The following is a 17,319-nucleotide window of genomic DNA, read 5'->3' on the forward strand; positions in this document are numbered from 1 at the left end:
TTGTAAAATGATTACCATCAAGGTGTTACTAACACCTGCATCACATCACTTACAGTTTCATTTTTGTGGTGAACATTTAAGATCTACTCTCATTCTCTCAGAGACTTTCAAGTATGTGTATATATATATATATATATATATATATATATATAAAGATCCTCTGCCTATTCTTTTATCAGATTTTTTTGTTTTGTTTTGTTTTGCTATTGAGTTGTATGAGTTCTTTATATATTTTGGATGTCAACTCCTTATTAGAATATGATTTACAAATATTTTCTTCCATTCTGTAAGTTGCCTTTTCATTTTGTTGATGGTTTCCTTTGCTTGTGCAGAAGCTTTTTAGTTTGATGTAGTCCCATTTTATTTCTGCTTTGTTGTTATCTTTGCTTTTGGTGTCAAATCTAAAAAAATCATTACCGAGACCACTGTCAAGGATCTTACCTCCTTTATTTTCTTCTAGGAGTTTTATGGTTTGGGGATTGAAATAAAATGAATTTCCTTAATTGTTCGGTTTTTGTCTTGGACAGAGCTCATGCTTTCATATCTTTAATGACTAAGGGTTGGTGGTTAAACTGGCAAAGATGAATCTTTTTTTATTACATCTGAGTATGGTAACATCAGAGGGAAGAAATGACTGTTCTTTTAAAGCCTGCAAGAATATCTTTTCCCCAAATTACTGCCTTCCTGCCCCTGGTTTGGTAGATCTAATAAACTACTATCTTCTCAAAGATTCTCTGAGGCCCAGGACATCATGTGGGCATCAGCATCAGTCTATATTAAGTCCATCCTTAGCACGCTCAGCAGCCTCTGAGTTTCTGCTAAGGTGCTGAAAATTTTTGAAAAGTGTGAGAATGTTTAAAGTGGAAATTCTCTAAATGCCTAAGTGTGTATGAATGAGGTTGCAGAATTGATCTGACAAGCATTGGACGGCTTTGAACTAAGACATATAATACAGATGCTCTTTCAAGATTTGAATTTTATTTAGCAGTATCATTTTGTCCCTCTAGAAGCCCGCTTAACTTTTGAGCACAAAAGGTATTATGGAAAAAAGCATGTATTTATTCAATTTCGTTTGTCACAAGGAAGAAAAAGCAACCACTTTCCCATACTTTACTAAAACACATGCCTTCAACAAAATAGAATTCTAGAAATAGCAAGGGACAGAAACTTTTATTTCCTCTATTTTCCACTTTTGCCATTATAGAAGCAATCCTGAGATTAATAATAAAAAAAATCTGAGCATCCTTCTTTGCATTGCATCTGTGTTGTGGCTTCAGTATTAAGTGATTAGAGAATAAAGAATAAATAAACAAAAAGACCTTTTTTTAAAAAATATATTTATTTATTTATTTATTTTTGGCTGTGTTGGGTCTTCGTTTCTGTGCGAGGGCTTTCTCTAGTTGCGGCAAGCGGGGGCCACTCTTCATCACGGTGTGCGGGCCTCTCACTATCGCGGCCTCTCTTGTTGCGGAGCACAGGCTCCAGACGTGCAGGCTCAGTAGTTGTGGCTCACGGGCCTAGTTGCTCCGCGGCATGTGGGATCTTCCCAGACTAGGGCTCAAACCCCTGTCCCCTGAATTGGCAGGCAGATTCTCAACCACTACGCCACCAAGGAAGCCCCCAAAAGACCTTATTAACCCTTATTTTAAAAATGGGGCTTCCCTGGTGCCGCAGTGGTTGAGAGTCCGCCTGCCGATGCAGGGGACGCGGATTCGTGCCCCGGTCTGGGAAGATCCCACATGCCGCGGAGCGGCTGGGCCTGTGAGCCATGGCCGCTGAGCCTGCGCGTCCGGAGCCTGTGCTCCGCAACGGGAGAGGCCACAACAGTGAGAGGCCCGTGTACGGCAAAATAAATAAATAAATAAATAAAATAAAAATGGCTTTTGGCTTTATTGGTTTTGGTTTTTTTTTAATCTTGAGGTTTGTTTTTTTTTTTAATGTTTTTAGTTTATTTACTTATTTATTTATTTTTGGCTGCATTGGGTCTTCGTTGCTGTGCGCGGGCTTTCTCTAGTTGTGTCAAGCGGGGGCTACTCTTCATTGTGGTGTGTGAACTTCTCATTGCAGTGGCTTCTCTTGTTGCAGAGCACAGACTCTAGGCACGCAAGCTTCAGTAGTTGTGGCACATGGGCTCAGTAGCTGTGGCTCGCAGGCTCTAGAGCACAGGCTCAGTAGTTGTGGCACGCGGACTTAGTTGCTCTGCGGCATGTGGGATCTTCCCAGACCAGGGCTTGAACCCGTGTCCCCTGCATTGGCAGGCAGATTCGTAACCACTGCGCTACCAAGGAAGCCCTAACTTGAATTTTTAAATCATGGCGATTGAATGTACTATTTGATGGACTTTTCATAGAAAATGTAGAATGTATTTAATGAATTCAAATTAGAACTTTTGGTGCGGGGGCTCTCTTAAAATCTGGACTAAGGCATCAGCAGAAACTGAAATATAAAAATCTATTAATTGCTCTTTGTGTAAAACTTTACGAAGCTATTATTAGAACTGTTATAATCAAAGGTGTCAATACAGAAAAGTTTATGGCTGTAGAAATTTTTATTCTGCATATAGGCTATGCAGAAATGCCACCTACTAACTTCTCAGGAATTTTCACTGCCCACCACCAACCTGTTTTCACTGAGATACCAAGCTTTATTTTCATGTCTGCATTTTTTGGTTTGCCTCTAGAGAATAATCAGGCAGAACCAACAACACTGAAGATAATTAAAAGGTTGCAATAGATTTCAGAGGTAGCAAGAAATAACACCGAGCAAAGTATAGAGCTTTATGCACCATAGCAAAAAAGTGGCTGGATTTTGAACCTATAAACCAACCGGATTATTTTTGTAGTATGAATATAGAGTTAGGTTATCACGAAGTTGTCTTAGTGTTTTCCCCAAATAATCTTTTTACCTTGAGTCAATGCATAGGACCTCAAGACCACTGTTCCTTATTCTTTCTAAATTAATTACAGACTGAGGTAATCTAAGGTCAAAATAGCAGTACCTATTTTACGGAGATTTAATTGACATATACATTGTATAAGTTTAAGATGTACAAGGTGATGATTTCATGAATGTATATATTGTGAAATGATTACCACAATAAGGTTAGTTAACACCTCCATAAGTTAATATACTTATCTTGTGGGGGGGATAAGAATATTTAAGATCTACTCCCTTAGCAACTTTCAAATATATAACACACTATTGTTAACTATAGTCGCTATGCTGTACATTAGATCCCCAGTATTTATTCACCTTAAAACTAGAAGTTTGTACTCTTTGTCCAACATCTCCCCATTTTCCCCATCCCCCAGCTCCTGGCAACCCCAGCCTAGAGTCTGTCTGTGTGAAACATGTCTATTCACATCCTCTGAACTGGAATAAATTGCAGTATTTAACTTATTTATTTATGTTTTTTGCTATCGAGTTGTATGAGTTCCTTATATATTTTGAATATTAGCCCCTTATCAGATAGATAATTTGCAAATATTCCTTAGATTGCCTTTTTATGTTGTTGGTTCTTTCTTTTGCTGTAAAGCAGCTGTTAGTTTGATGTAGTCACACTTGTTTATTTCTATTTTTATTGCTTGTGCTTTTGGTGTCATATCTAAAATATCATTGCAAAACCAACGTCAAGGAGTCTCTCCCATATGTTTTCTTCTAATAGTTTTACAGTTTCAGGTTTTAAATTTAAGTATTTAATCCATTTGGAGCTGGAGCGAGCAGTGTAAGATAGGGGTCAGTTTTCATTATTTTCCAGGTGATTATTCATAAACTTCTCTCTTAGAACTGCATTTACTGCATCCCATAAGTTTGAGTATGTTGTGTTTCCATTTTCATTTGCTTCAAGAAATTTTTTATTTCTCTTTGATTTCTTCTTTGACCTATTGTTTGTTTAGGAGTGTGTTGTATAATTTCCACATATTTGTGAATTTTTCAGTTGATCTCCTGTTATTATTTCTAGTGTTACACCATTTTGATCAGAAGAGATCCTTGGTATGATTTCACTCTTCTTAAATTTTCTAAGACTTGTTTTGTGACATGATCTGCCCTGGAGAATGTCCCATGTGTACTTGAGATGAATGTGTATTCTGCTGCTATTGGATGAAATGTTCTGTGTATGTCTGTTAGGTTCATATGGTCTAAAGTACAGTTCAAGTCTAATGTTTCCTTACTGATTTTCTGTCTGAATAATCTATCCATTGTTGAAAGTGGGCTATTGAAGACCTCTAATATTATGGGTTGTTGTCTATTTCTCCCTTCAGATCTGTTACTATTTGTGTAATATATTTAGGTCCTCTGATGTTGGGTGCATATATTGGGTTGGCCAAAAAGTTCATTCGGGTTTTTCTGTAACATCTTACGAAAAACCTGAACGAACTTTTTGGCCAACCCAGTATACTTACAATTGTTGTATCCTCTTGATGAAATGACCCTTTTATCATCATATAACAGCCTTCTTTGTTTCTTGTTACTGTTTTTGAGTCTATTTTGTTTGATATGAGTATAACTACCTCTGTTCCCTTTTGATTTCCATTTGCTTGGAAAATCTCTTTCAATCCCTCCACCTTGTACTTATGTGTGTCCTTAAAGCTGAAGAGAGTCTCTGGTAAGCAGCATATATTTGGGCATTGTTTTTTTAACCCATTCAGCCACTCTATGCCTTCTGATTGGAGAATTTAATCCTTTTACATTTAAAATAATTAACAGGTAAGGACTTATAATATGATTTTTCTTAATTGTTTTCTGGCTCTTTTGTAGTTTTCTTGTTCCTTTCTTCCTTTGATGTCTTCCCTTGTGAATTGATGATTTTCCATAGTGGTATTTTTTGATTCCCTTCTCTTTATCTTTTGTGTATCTACTGTAGGTTTTTGCTTTGTGGTCGCAATAAGACTTATAAAAAGCATCTTATAGATTTAACAGCCTATTTTACTCTAATAACACCTTAACTTCAATTGCATACAAAAATTCTACCCTTTTATTTACCACTTCCTCCACACACGCATTTTGTTTTGGATGTCACAATTTACCTCTTTTTATATTGTGTATTCATTGACAAATTTTGTAGCTACACTTAATACTTTTGTCCTTTAGGCTTTATACTAGAGTTAAGTCCTTAGCATACAACCATAATACAGTATTAGAGTTTTCTGGCTTTGACTATATACTTATCTTTATAAGTGTGCTTTATATTTTCATATGTTTTCATGTTACCAATTAGCAACCCTTTATATCAGCTTGAAAAGTTCCTTTCAGCATTTCTTGAATGCAGGTCTAGTAGTGATGAACTTCCTCAGCTTTTGTTTGTTTGGGAAAGTCTTTACCACTTCTCCATTTCTGAAGGACAACTTTGCCAGGGAAAGTGTTCTTGGTTAGCAGTTTTTTTCTTTTAGCATTTTGAATATATCACCCTACTGTCTCCTGGCCTGTAAGTTGCCTGCTGAGAAATCTGCTGATAGACTTACAATGGTTCTCTCGTATATGATGATTTTTTTTCTCTTGCTGTTTTTGAAATTCTCTCTTAGTCTTTGATTTTGGACAGTTTTATCATAATACGTGTTGGAAAAGATCTTTTGGGTTGAAATTTTAGAGGGGAACTTTGTGCTTCATGAACTTGGATGTCCAAATTTCTCCCCAGATTTTGGAATTTCTCAGCCATTATTTCTTAGAAAAAGTATGCTGCCACTTTCTCCCTTTCTTCTCCAGGACTCTGGTTATGATAATGGTAACTCAGTGGAAATTGTGATGTCATATTTGGCATAATTTTATCAATATCCCAAAGGATAAGTATTATTATTTTTTAAATTTATTTATTTTATTTATTTTTATTTTTGGCTGTGTGGTGTCTTCGTTGCTGTGTGCAGGCTTTCTCTAGTTGTGACAAGTTGGGGCTATTCTTCGTTGTGGTGTGCAGGTTTCTCACTGCGGTGGCTTCTCTTGTTGTGGAGCACAGGCTCTAGGTGCGTGGGCTTCAGTAGTTGTGGCACGTGGGCTCTAGAGTGCAGGATCAGTTGTGGTGCACGTGCTTAGTTGCTCCAAGGCATGTGGGATCTTCCCGGACCAGGGCTCGAACCCATATCCCCTGCATTGGCAGGCGGATTCTTAACCACTGTGCCACCAGGGAAGCCCCAGGATAAGTATTATTATCCTCATTTTATTGAAGATGAAAGTAAGGTCCAGTGTCCCACCCAACAACTTATGATTAGAAGCTGTAGAGATAAGACTCCAGTGAAAATCTTCCATTTAAATTATTAGTAGACTATATGATTTATGGCAATAGACCTTGTATTGGCTTTTGTTTTTTCAGATTCCCAGAATGTTATAAAATTCCCCACATAGCAATTTCATACTCTGTATCCCTTTACAGAATCTCTGCCCATAAAAATTATTGATTCAGGCTTCCCATTGTTTGGGAAGAAGAGTTATGTTTTATTAAGTTAGAAATGAGAAATGAATTATTTATTGAACAAAGCAAAATGAAACATTGATTAGAGGGAGCAAAAAGTATATTGAGCTTCCTGAGAGATGATTTGGGCCTCATTGTTCAAGTTCTAAACATACTAAAACAGAGTCAGCAAGCATATCGTGGAAACTATTCATGGACTAGACAGAAAAATATTAACTCATAGAAAGCTCACAGAGTTGATTCTTACAGTCAGAGCACCTGTGTGCTTTAGTTTCTAGAGGCGATATCACTATTAAAATTGTTTAATCTTTCTGGAGCTCAATTTTCTCATCTGTAGAATAGGAATAATAAACCCTATTCTTCTCTTGGGGTTGTGAAGCTCAAATGAAATAATAGCCATTACTATTGACTTCTGTGCTCTTCCTAGGACCCTCTGTGGGCAGGCTATATCTTCTTGAGTGAGAGCAAGGGGCACATGTTGCTCCAGTTACTGTGAGCCTACAATTCTTCACCCAGTTCCAACATGTAAGTTTTTCCCCCACACCACCAAGCTGGGTGTCCTGTAATTCAACTCAATTCTGACACTGTTTACTTGGAGATACTGTCAGATTCCACAGGTTAAAGGCTCAGTCCCCAAGACTAACCTCCACTTCAGATACCAATCATAGTCCAGGCTGTCGCCCATGCTTCTGACCAACTGGCTATAAATTAGAGCATCCCATAACCCAATCCTCGGGTTTGATTAATTTGCTAGAGTGGCTCACAGAACTCAGGAAAACAGTTTACTCACTGATTCATTGCAAATGATTTTAAATGCAAATCAACAGCCAGATGAAGAGATTCATAGGGCAAGTGTGTGGGGAGGGGCACGAGGTGTCCATGCTCTCTGAGCATGCCATTCTCCCCAAATCTCTACCTGTTCACCAACCTAGAAGCTCTCTGAAACTCCTTCCTTCCATTTCTTTTCTTTTCTTTTCTTTTTTAATGCAGGGTTCATTACATATGGATGGTGGATTAAACCCTGGGCCATAGGCGATTAAACTCAATTTCCATCCCCTTTCCCCTCCCACAAGGTCGGGAGTGGTGGGTGGAGGGTGGAGGTGGGGGGAAATGAAAGTTCTGACCCTCCAACAGGCAAGGAGCCCCCATTCTTAGGTGACCTAAGGACTTTCTGAAATTCACCTCATTATCATAACAAAAGACACCATATGGCTCTCCACAGTTAAGAAATTCCAAGCCTTGTAGGAGCTCTGTGCCAGAAAAGGGAAAAGAAGACCAAATGTACATTTCTTATTATAAATCACAATATCACATATCCTAAGCCAGCTTTCTCAGGAGAGAAGAATAAGCCCGTCATTTTTCAGCTTAAGGTTCCTTCCATGTAGCAATGCCAGTTGGAAAATAGTCAATACCATGTGGATATGTTGTTATTATGTATCTATTATGTCTCCATAGAGCAAAAAACTAAGAATTAGAAAAATTAATTAACTTTGCAAATATCACACAAATAGTAAGCTATAGAACCAATATTTGTATGTAGATCTATACATTTCTAAGTATTTTCTTTTAAACAGTATCTATTATTAAAGTTAGATATACAACTAATCAAAATAAACACATATTTGTATCATAATTTGAGAAGGTTTTGGGTTCTAGAAAACACAGATTGGCATTAGTTACTTACCTGGCATAGTTATTTTATGTAGATAATCACAAAAATTTTGCTTCCATACTTGCTTTCTTCTTTGTGGTCTTCCTGCTGAAACAACGTCAGAATTTCCTGTATAACTGAAACTGAAGAAAAGAGAGGGCCTATTTTTAAGAAATTAATATCTAAGTATTATAACTTATATATGCTTATTGTGGATAACTTGGAAAAGACAGATTAAATAAAAAGTATAAGGTCAAAATTACCTAGTGCCATTTAGCTGTAATTCCTGTGTATATGTTGCTTATATAAACTTCCAGAAAAAAGTTGGGTTACAAAATCGGGAACATTTGACAGGGTATGAAGAGCAGTTTTCTTTCTTTTTTCTTCCTGATGAAACATTTTTACAGCATCAAAGAATTAAAGTGTTTAATATTATATTTATATCATAGTGAATGATACTAAATGTCTGTGGTTTTAAGACATGTGAGTAAAATGTTTCGAGGTTGGCCTTTTGTAAAACTTCACAGACTTGGATCATTTCAAAGACTATGTTGGAACTCATGCTAGGATCTCATTCAACTAAAGTTTTTATGTTGCATAGTTTAAACTGTTCATTTTCTGACATTATCAAACATGATAAATTAAAGATTATGTCTCAATAGCCAACTATAGGTATTCTAAATTAAAGAGTGCCTTTATCACTGTAGTGAAAACCATTTTAAGCACTTTGAAATTTTTGCAGGTATTATATAGATATTCTTGAAGTTTCAATAGTCAAGAATATACAAAAATATCTCAGTAAACATTTATTTCAGTTTATGTATTCAGTTATGAGTAGCTTCTTAAGCAAGAATAAAGATTCTTTATTCCTCATTTTCTTTACAAATGTTTCATGTGACAACTTTTGTAAAAATCTTGTAGTAGGCTTAAAGAGTGTTAGTATTTCATATTTTAGTTTGTTGCCACTTAATTGAACAGACATGAATTTAAGAATAAAGAGCATATAATTATGAAAATAATCATCAGTTATGTTTTCCTAATACTGCTTTCTATGCCTGAAATGATTATTAAATTGTAAATTATTTTATTAAAAAATAGAAATACTCAAAAGGGTTCAATGAATGAATGAATATTCTTGAGCACTTACCATGTTTTATTTTGGGTTCTCCTAAAAAACAGGTCCTGAGACAAGGATTTGAGAGTCATTTGGGAACTAATTTGAGTGTAAATTGGGAAGGTTTCAAGATTATACAGGAGGTGAAGGGAACACAGGTTGGGGATTTTCTAAGTGAGACAGGGGAAGAAAAATGAACCAGTGACATGTGTCTCACTGAACCAGCTACCGTTATGGATGACTGGAGCTTGATTCTGCTGGGGAAATTCTGTAAGCTAGTGTAGGATACTACACAGGGTCAAAGGAACTTGACCTACCTGAATATCAAAGGAACTGGGACATTTATACACTAACTGGCAGAGGGGGCTCCGGAAGAGCGTGAAAACCCTGAGGGAAAGAAAGGCAGAGGCTGGCTGTTGAAAGTTGGGCCAGGGTGCACTGAACTACTAAGAGGAGTAGGGGGTGCAGGTGGGACAGGAGCAGCACCTGATTTTCGGTGTATAGAAGTATAGCATCAATAATTGAGGAAAGCTAAAATCAAAATGGATGAATTTTTCTGAGCACACAAGTTGGATTGAGCACAAGTATAAAATCAGAGTTGTTGTTTTTTTTTTTTTCCAAAGCTCCCTTGTCTTGTTTTTCTATTTTCTTTGTTCTTGCCCTACAGGTTTTCCCAACCAGAGCCCCCACTGCCAATGGGTGAATAAATATCCTAGTCACTTCCACCAGACTACGCTGTGCGGTTCTTCAGTACCCAGTCTTGTCTCGATTGTGGTAGAGGCCTTCCTTAGGACAGTTTGCACAATCTTTCCGCATTCAGAGAGTCTGGGATTGGCTTCCATCTTAGGCTTGGTCCTCCTGTTTTTCTTTGTAATTTGTCCCTGCTGTTTTTAAAGAGATTTGCATTGATTTTGTGACCTGCTAGTGGATGCTTAGAGGAACTTAATTGAAAAGGGACTGTGAACAATTTGGTAATGTGGGAAATGTAATGTAGGGGTAAAATGAAAAATATTTAGCACACAACATGGTGAGGACACTTAACAATCGCCATGGACTCTTGACTGAAGTTTGGTTCTCCGCTCCGCCAGAGTTAACTTTCTGGTAGTTGGCTGATTCTGGGGCTTCAGAGAGGCTGGGCTGACTGGGATAACTTGAGGATTACCTAAGGGGCTCATAGCCATGGCTAACTACCAATTGGCACTTAAATATTATAATATTTTAACAAACTGTAAGTGCTGGCTGAAACTCAGCCCTGCATATAACCTAGATAAAAACTTTATCAATATTTACTTCTTTGAATTGGGTTTTTTGCCTGCACCTGTTTGCATATGGGAAAAGGGAGTCTACAGAATCTCCCAAATGTCTGTAATTCACACTGGCTGTGGTCTAGTGACAGTAGGAGGTATGACCTCTAAAGTGACAATATGGACTGGATTAGTCTAGATGGGTATCTTAAAACCCTTGCTCCGATGCCATTTCCAAACAATTGGTTGCGTAAGTTTATCTACTTTTGTATATAAGGTTATCAAGGAAAAGCTACAGGCTACTTTTTCTCTTTTTAAAAAAATATTTATTTTTGGCTGCATTGGGTCTTCGTTGCTGCTCACAGGCTTTCTCTAGCTGCCTCGAGTGGGGGCTACTCTTTGTTGCAGTGCGTGGGCTTCTCGTTGCGGAGCACGGGCTGTAAGCACAAGGGCTTCAGTAGCTGTGGCGCATGGGTTTAGTTGCTCCGAAGCATGTGTGATCTTCCCAGACCAGGGATTGAACCCATATCCCCTGCATTGGTAGGCTGCCCTGCATTGGTAGGCTGATTCTTAACCACTGTGCCACCAGGGAAGTCTACTTCTTCTTGAAAGCGTGATCCCCTGATGCCTGCTATACATAGCAAATTCCTTAAGGAAAATACCAGAATATGGATGAGCTGAATACCAAAATCTGGGTTGATTTTTCTTTTCTTTTTTCTTTGTTTTTGGCACCCAATCTCTTTTATGGAGTGGGGGGAGGCCCTGAGGGGGAGCTCTCATGGCACAGCTTGTTCATTAGCGCTGCTTCCTGGGTCCTGCGGCTTCATCACATCCGGCAGCTCCGGTGGGCTGGAGAAGGGCTTGATGGGCAGGGTCTCAAATGCTTCACCTGCCTGTAAGGCTAGCCCCACCCGCGGCTGGGTCTGGTTGGTGAAGCCACACTCACCCAATATCTTGCCATCGTCCAGAAACCGGTGGTCCTTGTACAGCCGCTGCTCGTCTGGCAGCTGCTTGAGGATGCCCTCGACGATGCGCTTCAACAGGAACATGGTGCTGGACGCTTTGCCTTCCATGAAGATGATGGTCTTGCGGCGCCGTATTTTGAGGAACACGTCCACACCGGCTACTGCCTCTCCCCTTCGACTAGCCGGAAGCTCTGCCCCCTTCCTGGCAGCGCACACGCTGGCCCCCAGGGTGCCCGAACCTGGCGGCCCTGCCCCGCCTCGCCTGGCTTGATTTTTCTAATCAAGGGGAAGTGAGTAATTTGGAATGCTAAGGATTTAAATGAGTCATGAGCTTTCTCATAGAAATAAAGAATTTGGTATTTCTCTGTTTTCAACATGTGTAATAGATTCTGAAGGAGATTCTGAGAATCTATGGTGCTGTTAAGCTGAATCTGTTGTACAAATGAATAGTGTATAATTATTGCAAAATGTATAATTTTCAATTGTATATTCGTGGATTTAAATCACTTCTGATGTGACTTTTCCCTGAAGCGATTTTTCTGATTTCATGTTCATGCTTTTTTATTAATATTGTTGCAAAGAAAAAATATCCTCCAAAACTTGGAAGAAAAAAAAAAAAGATTGTGTCACCTTTGTTTTTATTTTTAGACAATGTCCTGTTCCTAGGTCAAAGTTGGCAAGTTTTGTTTGTTTTCTGTAAAGGGCCAGATAGTAAATATTTTAGACTGTGCTCACCACGTGGTCTCTATTCAACTCTGTAGCAAAAGCAGTCATGTATAATACGTAACAAATGGCTGTGGCAGTGTTCCAACAAAACATTATTTACAAAAAACAAGTGGTCAGCTAAGCCCAACTATAGTCTGCTGTCCCCTGCCCTAGAGTCACAAGATATACAAGTTTGTTTGACTTGCCATTTACTGTTGATTAAGGCCCAGACAACTCACAACTTTGTAAAGTTGGATGTTCCTTTATTGGAAACTGGTAAGATATAAATGATTTTGCCCAATATTAGGCAAGCAATTTTTGTACAATGAAAATTATTTTTGCCTGATAATAACACGAATGATTTTTCTTACATAGAAAAGTTAGTCCCAAAGACTGGTCTTATTTCTGGTAGGACAATGACCAATTTTGCATCTAACTTTGTGATTTATCACAGCATTCTTCCTTTGCTTCATTGATTATATAATCATTAGTTCTCTGTATTTTTTTTATAAAGCCAGAAATGGTATGATCCCTTTTTATTTATTTATTTATTAATTATAAATTTATTTATTTTTGTCTGTGTTGGGTCTTCGTTGCTGTGTGTGGGCTTTCTCTAGTTGCGGCAAGCTGGGGCTACTCTGTTGTGGTGTGTGGGTTTCTCATTGTGGTGGCTTCTCTTGTTGCAGAGCATGGGCTCTAGATGTGTAGGTTTCAGTAGTTGTGGCACGCAGGCTCAGTAGTTGTGGCATGCAGGCTTAGTTGCTCCACGGCATGTGGGATCTTCCCGGACCAGGGATGGAACATCTGTCCCCTGCATTGGCAGGCAGATTCTTAACCACTGTGCCACCAGGGAAGTCCTCCCTGTATTCTTTTCTGAACCATCTTTGTCATCCTGCTGTCTCCCTCATTAATGAGTTTAATAAAACTTAGATTTCTGCTCATTATGGTTTTATATAAGAATTGCAATCTATGAAACACTTTGAAAATTATACTTTGGATATCATTCTATTAAGATATTTACCTAGATTAGACCCCATGTTCTTGTCCTTCAATTTAATGACCTGGGAGAGGAAGAAAAAATTGTTCTCAACTTCCAAACCAACTGGCAATTCTAAAATAATGGAACTAAGAGCTAAAGATAAGTAAAAACTATCTGAATGTGATACAGAAGCCACAGGTGCCTTGGATGGAGCAACCATTTAATCTAAATGCTGGGATGTGGCTTCAAGTTTGGTGATAGTAGAAAGTGTAGGAGACCAGAATGTGTGACCCCAAAATATACCTCTTTAGCATAAATGTCAATATTCAAAATTGACTATTTCGAGAAACAGCAGACACAGGAGAAGTTCTGAAAACAGGGTATAAGTTGTCTTTTTGTAAGAGAAATTTCCATTTGTAGAGGAAATTTCCATTTGTGAAGGTGTCTTCCTCTCTGTACCAGGAAAAGAAGGATGACTCTAAATCACAAGAAACTCATCAATAGAGAAGGAACAGTCTTAAATCTGCATAGCAAACCTTATGCTTCTTTACGTACTTTTCCTGGTCGCCTTCCCATAACTTACCTCCCCACACCCCCACCCCACACCCTTCTTCTTCTGTTTTAAATGAAGATGGCATTTAGGCCCAAGTTCTAGCCACCTCTTTGAGTTACTCATCTGTGAGTTTCTCCCATGTATATGTGAGATATACATGTTGATAAACTTCTTTTTGTTTTTCTCTTGTTAATCTGTCTTTCATTACAGGATCCCCAATGGAGAGCCTAAAAGGAGAAGATATTTCTTCTCTCCTACAAAAGCATAGGCATGTGTTTTAAGTTCTATTATAATTTGATAATGCACACAGGATAAACCTCTCACATCAGTTTCTATTTTCTGGCAACATTTATCTCAAGATTGCAGGTATTTTACCCACTGGAAGTAATCAGCACACTTCTCTAATGCTGCCTTTACTTCCATACATTGAAAGTGAAACAGAATTAAAGTAGCTTTCAAGTGTATGCTAAAACCATTCATTTAATAATTTTTCCCAAAAAGCAACCCTCAGGGGAATTTGAAAATTCCACCTACAGTTCCCCCTTTGGCTCACAGAAATGACTGTACCTGCTTTCAGGAGAGGCTGAACCTTTGAAGGACAGCTGAGTTCATGCCAATCAGCAGGCAGTGGCAAAATGAAATGAATTTTTTTTCACATTAGACTAGATGGTGTAGTGCCAAGCTGAAAAATAGTCTGTTTCATTTTGGATTCATGGTTTTTTTTTCCTAGTCTTTGATGTGACTTGAAAGTCAAACTGAATGTCTGAGATAAAAATGTCGTGCAGATCATAACTCAGTGCTCCTGGGTTCATTGGAGATGGACACAGTTGAAACTCTTGACTGAGGTATAGAGAGGTCAGTTCAGCTATGCTGTTCCCCAGCCATCCCCTGCTATTCCTCACTCCAAAAGAGTAGTTCACTTTATTATGTCCAGTTGAACCTCAGGTAAGAGGTTCAGCTGGGCTCCTAGAAGCTTAAAGACAGTCAATTCATGAAAGTATTAAAGGATAACTTTTCAGAAAAAATAAACCCACATACATATTTAAAATGGACACATGTCAAAGATTTTATTTAATTAATTAATTAATGAGGGAACCAGTAAGATGTTACTACCAGTTCAAAGGAGACTCCAAAAAGAATACACATATGTAGGCTATCAGGAATGATGCAATGAATTTAGATTTGCTTAACTTGTGCCAAAATAGCTTCTTCCACAGAGAGGAGGAAAATTAATCGAACCTCCTCCAAATTCATTTGCATATATGTGGACAAGAATCATTTGTATCTCTTTCAGTTCTCTAAAACTTACAGATTTGTAGAAAACATTACTACAATGAAGGGTGTAAAGACCTCATAGAATCAGATAAGTTGGAGGGGTATGCTAGACAATGCCTAGTTTTCCACTGAAAACATCAGGAATTTTTTAGCTGTATTTCAGTCCTTCATAATTTTTCCCTACAAAAGAAAACCTGACTAACATTATGTTTGTATCTCTAAGCTTATATAAAACAAAAAAGGCGATAGTGTCCTTCTCCTGCATCTGTTTGCCAAAAACAATCAAAATAGGACAACAAATGAACTGAGTAGCAGATACTTGAAAGCTGGAGAAAACAAATGGAAGGAAAGTAAACTTTAAAATACCCTTTGCTTAATCATTGTCTTTATAGCACATTACTTTGTGTTTCACGTTGTGGAAAATTTTAAGAGAAACACTACATGGATGAGCTGTCCTTTAAGCTACACTGTTTTGATTTCACAACTTTTCAGCATTTTGGAATGTCAGGAAAAGCACCATGAATCTTTTAACCCTGAATCAAAAGCTTTGGAAAATAATATGAAAGTCTTATGACAATTTTTCATGGAAGAATTAGGAGACAACACACTGCGTTCAATCCAGCAAGTCTTCCTAACAACTCTTCTTACATACCTCTCCCCCCACCCCAAAATTCCACTCCTAATGGCTGTTCCTCAATCTCTTCTCTCTCACCTATGTTCCAAAGGCCTTTAGTTGTGCTAGCTTATCTCCCTATCATTTCTTTTTTTGCTTTTATAAAAGGTAATTTCATCTTCTCATCTTCTTCAAGTTTTCTCTCCTTCTATTATGCCTCTCAGCACAATGTCCTGGTAAACGAACCAAGCAAATACTGTATCCTTTGAAGTGAATGAAGAGGGATACCACAAAAACTTGTAATTTGATATGTTCCTTCATGCCACACTTTATTTTCAACTTAAAGATTAAATATCTTTGCTATATACCTTGAAATATAATAGCTGCTACATCATAATTTTAAGCAGGTACACCACACAAGATAATGATTTTTATAAAAATGATAACATTTATAAAAAAAGGATTCCTAAGCTTTTTCTGAATGTTAACTGGGTTCCTCCTGACACTCTCAAAATTCGGGCAGGCAAGAGGACTGTATTAGTTTTCTAGTGCTGCCATAACAGAGTACCCAAGAATGGATGGCATAAACAACAAAGATTTATTCTCTCACAATTCTGGAGGCTGGAAGTCCAAGATCAAGGTGTTGCCAGGGTTGGTTTCTTTTGAGGCCTCTCTCCTTGGCTTGCTATCTTCTCCCTGTGTCTTTACATGGTCTTCCCTCCATGTGGATCTGTATCCCAATCTCCTCTTCATTTAAGGACACCAGTCACATTGGATTAGGGCCTACACTAATGACCTCATTTTAACTTAATTCCCTCTTTAAAGACCCCATTTTAAAACACAGTCACATTTTGAGGTACAGAAGGTTAAGATTTCAACATATGAATTTTGGAGGGCCATAATTCATCCCTCAACAAGGACTGTTCTTTCAATTTCAGTAGAAGAAGAATGTCAGGTGTTCAGGAACTAAGTGACCACTGAGCAGTCTAAGGAACACAGCCAGCACATCCAATTGATAACCTGTACTATGGATCTCTTTAATTCATTCTTAGAAGAAAGAGATGTTAGAATTACAGACCTTCTTAGAGTTTCAGAGTTGGCATTATAGAACAAGAAAGCAATGCTTTTTTTGTCTTTAATTTAAAGATATAAATGATGGACATATGCCAACCTTATAAATATCCTTCAAGGTATCTAGGTTAGCTATTTCCATAGCTGGTCTAAATATTCATGCAAAAGTATTATAGGTATTTTTTTGTGTTTTTTAACAACTGTATTGAGATATAATTTACACACAGTGTAAAGTTCAGTAGTCTAAAGTGTACAGTTATCATGAATATTTATGTGTGTAATTATGTGGGAAATTATCCTGCACTCTATGTAGATTAATGTTAATCTCTATGATAACTCTACAAGGTTGACATCACTGGCATTTATAGATGAGGACATGAAGCTTAGAAATGAAAATAACTTTCTCAGATTCTCCCAGGTAATAAGTAGGAGAGTTGGTCATTCAAACCCAGGTCTGTGGGGTCTAAAACCTAGGCCCTATACACGACACCATTCAGCTAGTCCTTCCCCATTTTACCATATGTAACACATTCTCATTGTATGGAAATCAAAGAGCACAGCTAAATAAAAAGAAAATAAAAATCATTTGTAATCCTTACCCAGAGTTTACCATCTATAACCATTTTGATATGTACCCTTACAGTTGTTTTCCCATTCATATGTGTCAAGCACATATAACTTCATACACATAAACTCATTTGTATCTTTATTTTCTTCAGGTAAAATTAAGTGTATCTCTGACCTTC

The 17,319-nt window shown here is 37.8% G+C and overlaps 1 protein-coding gene across 1 annotated transcript in view; it reads right to left on the reverse strand.

Moving 5' to 3' along the window:
• Positions 1 to 11,011: 11,011 nt before the first annotated feature.
• The window catches only part of LOC115804081 (uncharacterized), a 33,415-nt gene continuing 27,107 nt past the window's right edge, over positions 11,012 to 17,319 (reverse strand). The window contains exon 2 of the mRNA XM_089895421.1: positions 11,012 to 11,653. Within this exon, the coding sequence (XP_089751547.1) occupies positions 11,189 to 11,653 (465 nt within the window). The 3' untranslated portion in view covers positions 11,012 to 11,188. The remainder of the gene's footprint in view (positions 11,654 to 17,319) is intronic.

Source organism: Delphinapterus leucas, chromosome 15, assembly GCF_059928025.1.
Source record: "Delphinapterus leucas isolate spDelLeu-1000000601 "Yukka" chromosome 15, BTC_Dleu_Yukka2, whole genome shotgun sequence".
Taxonomy (NCBI): domain Eukaryota; kingdom Metazoa; phylum Chordata; class Mammalia; order Artiodactyla; family Monodontidae; genus Delphinapterus; species Delphinapterus leucas.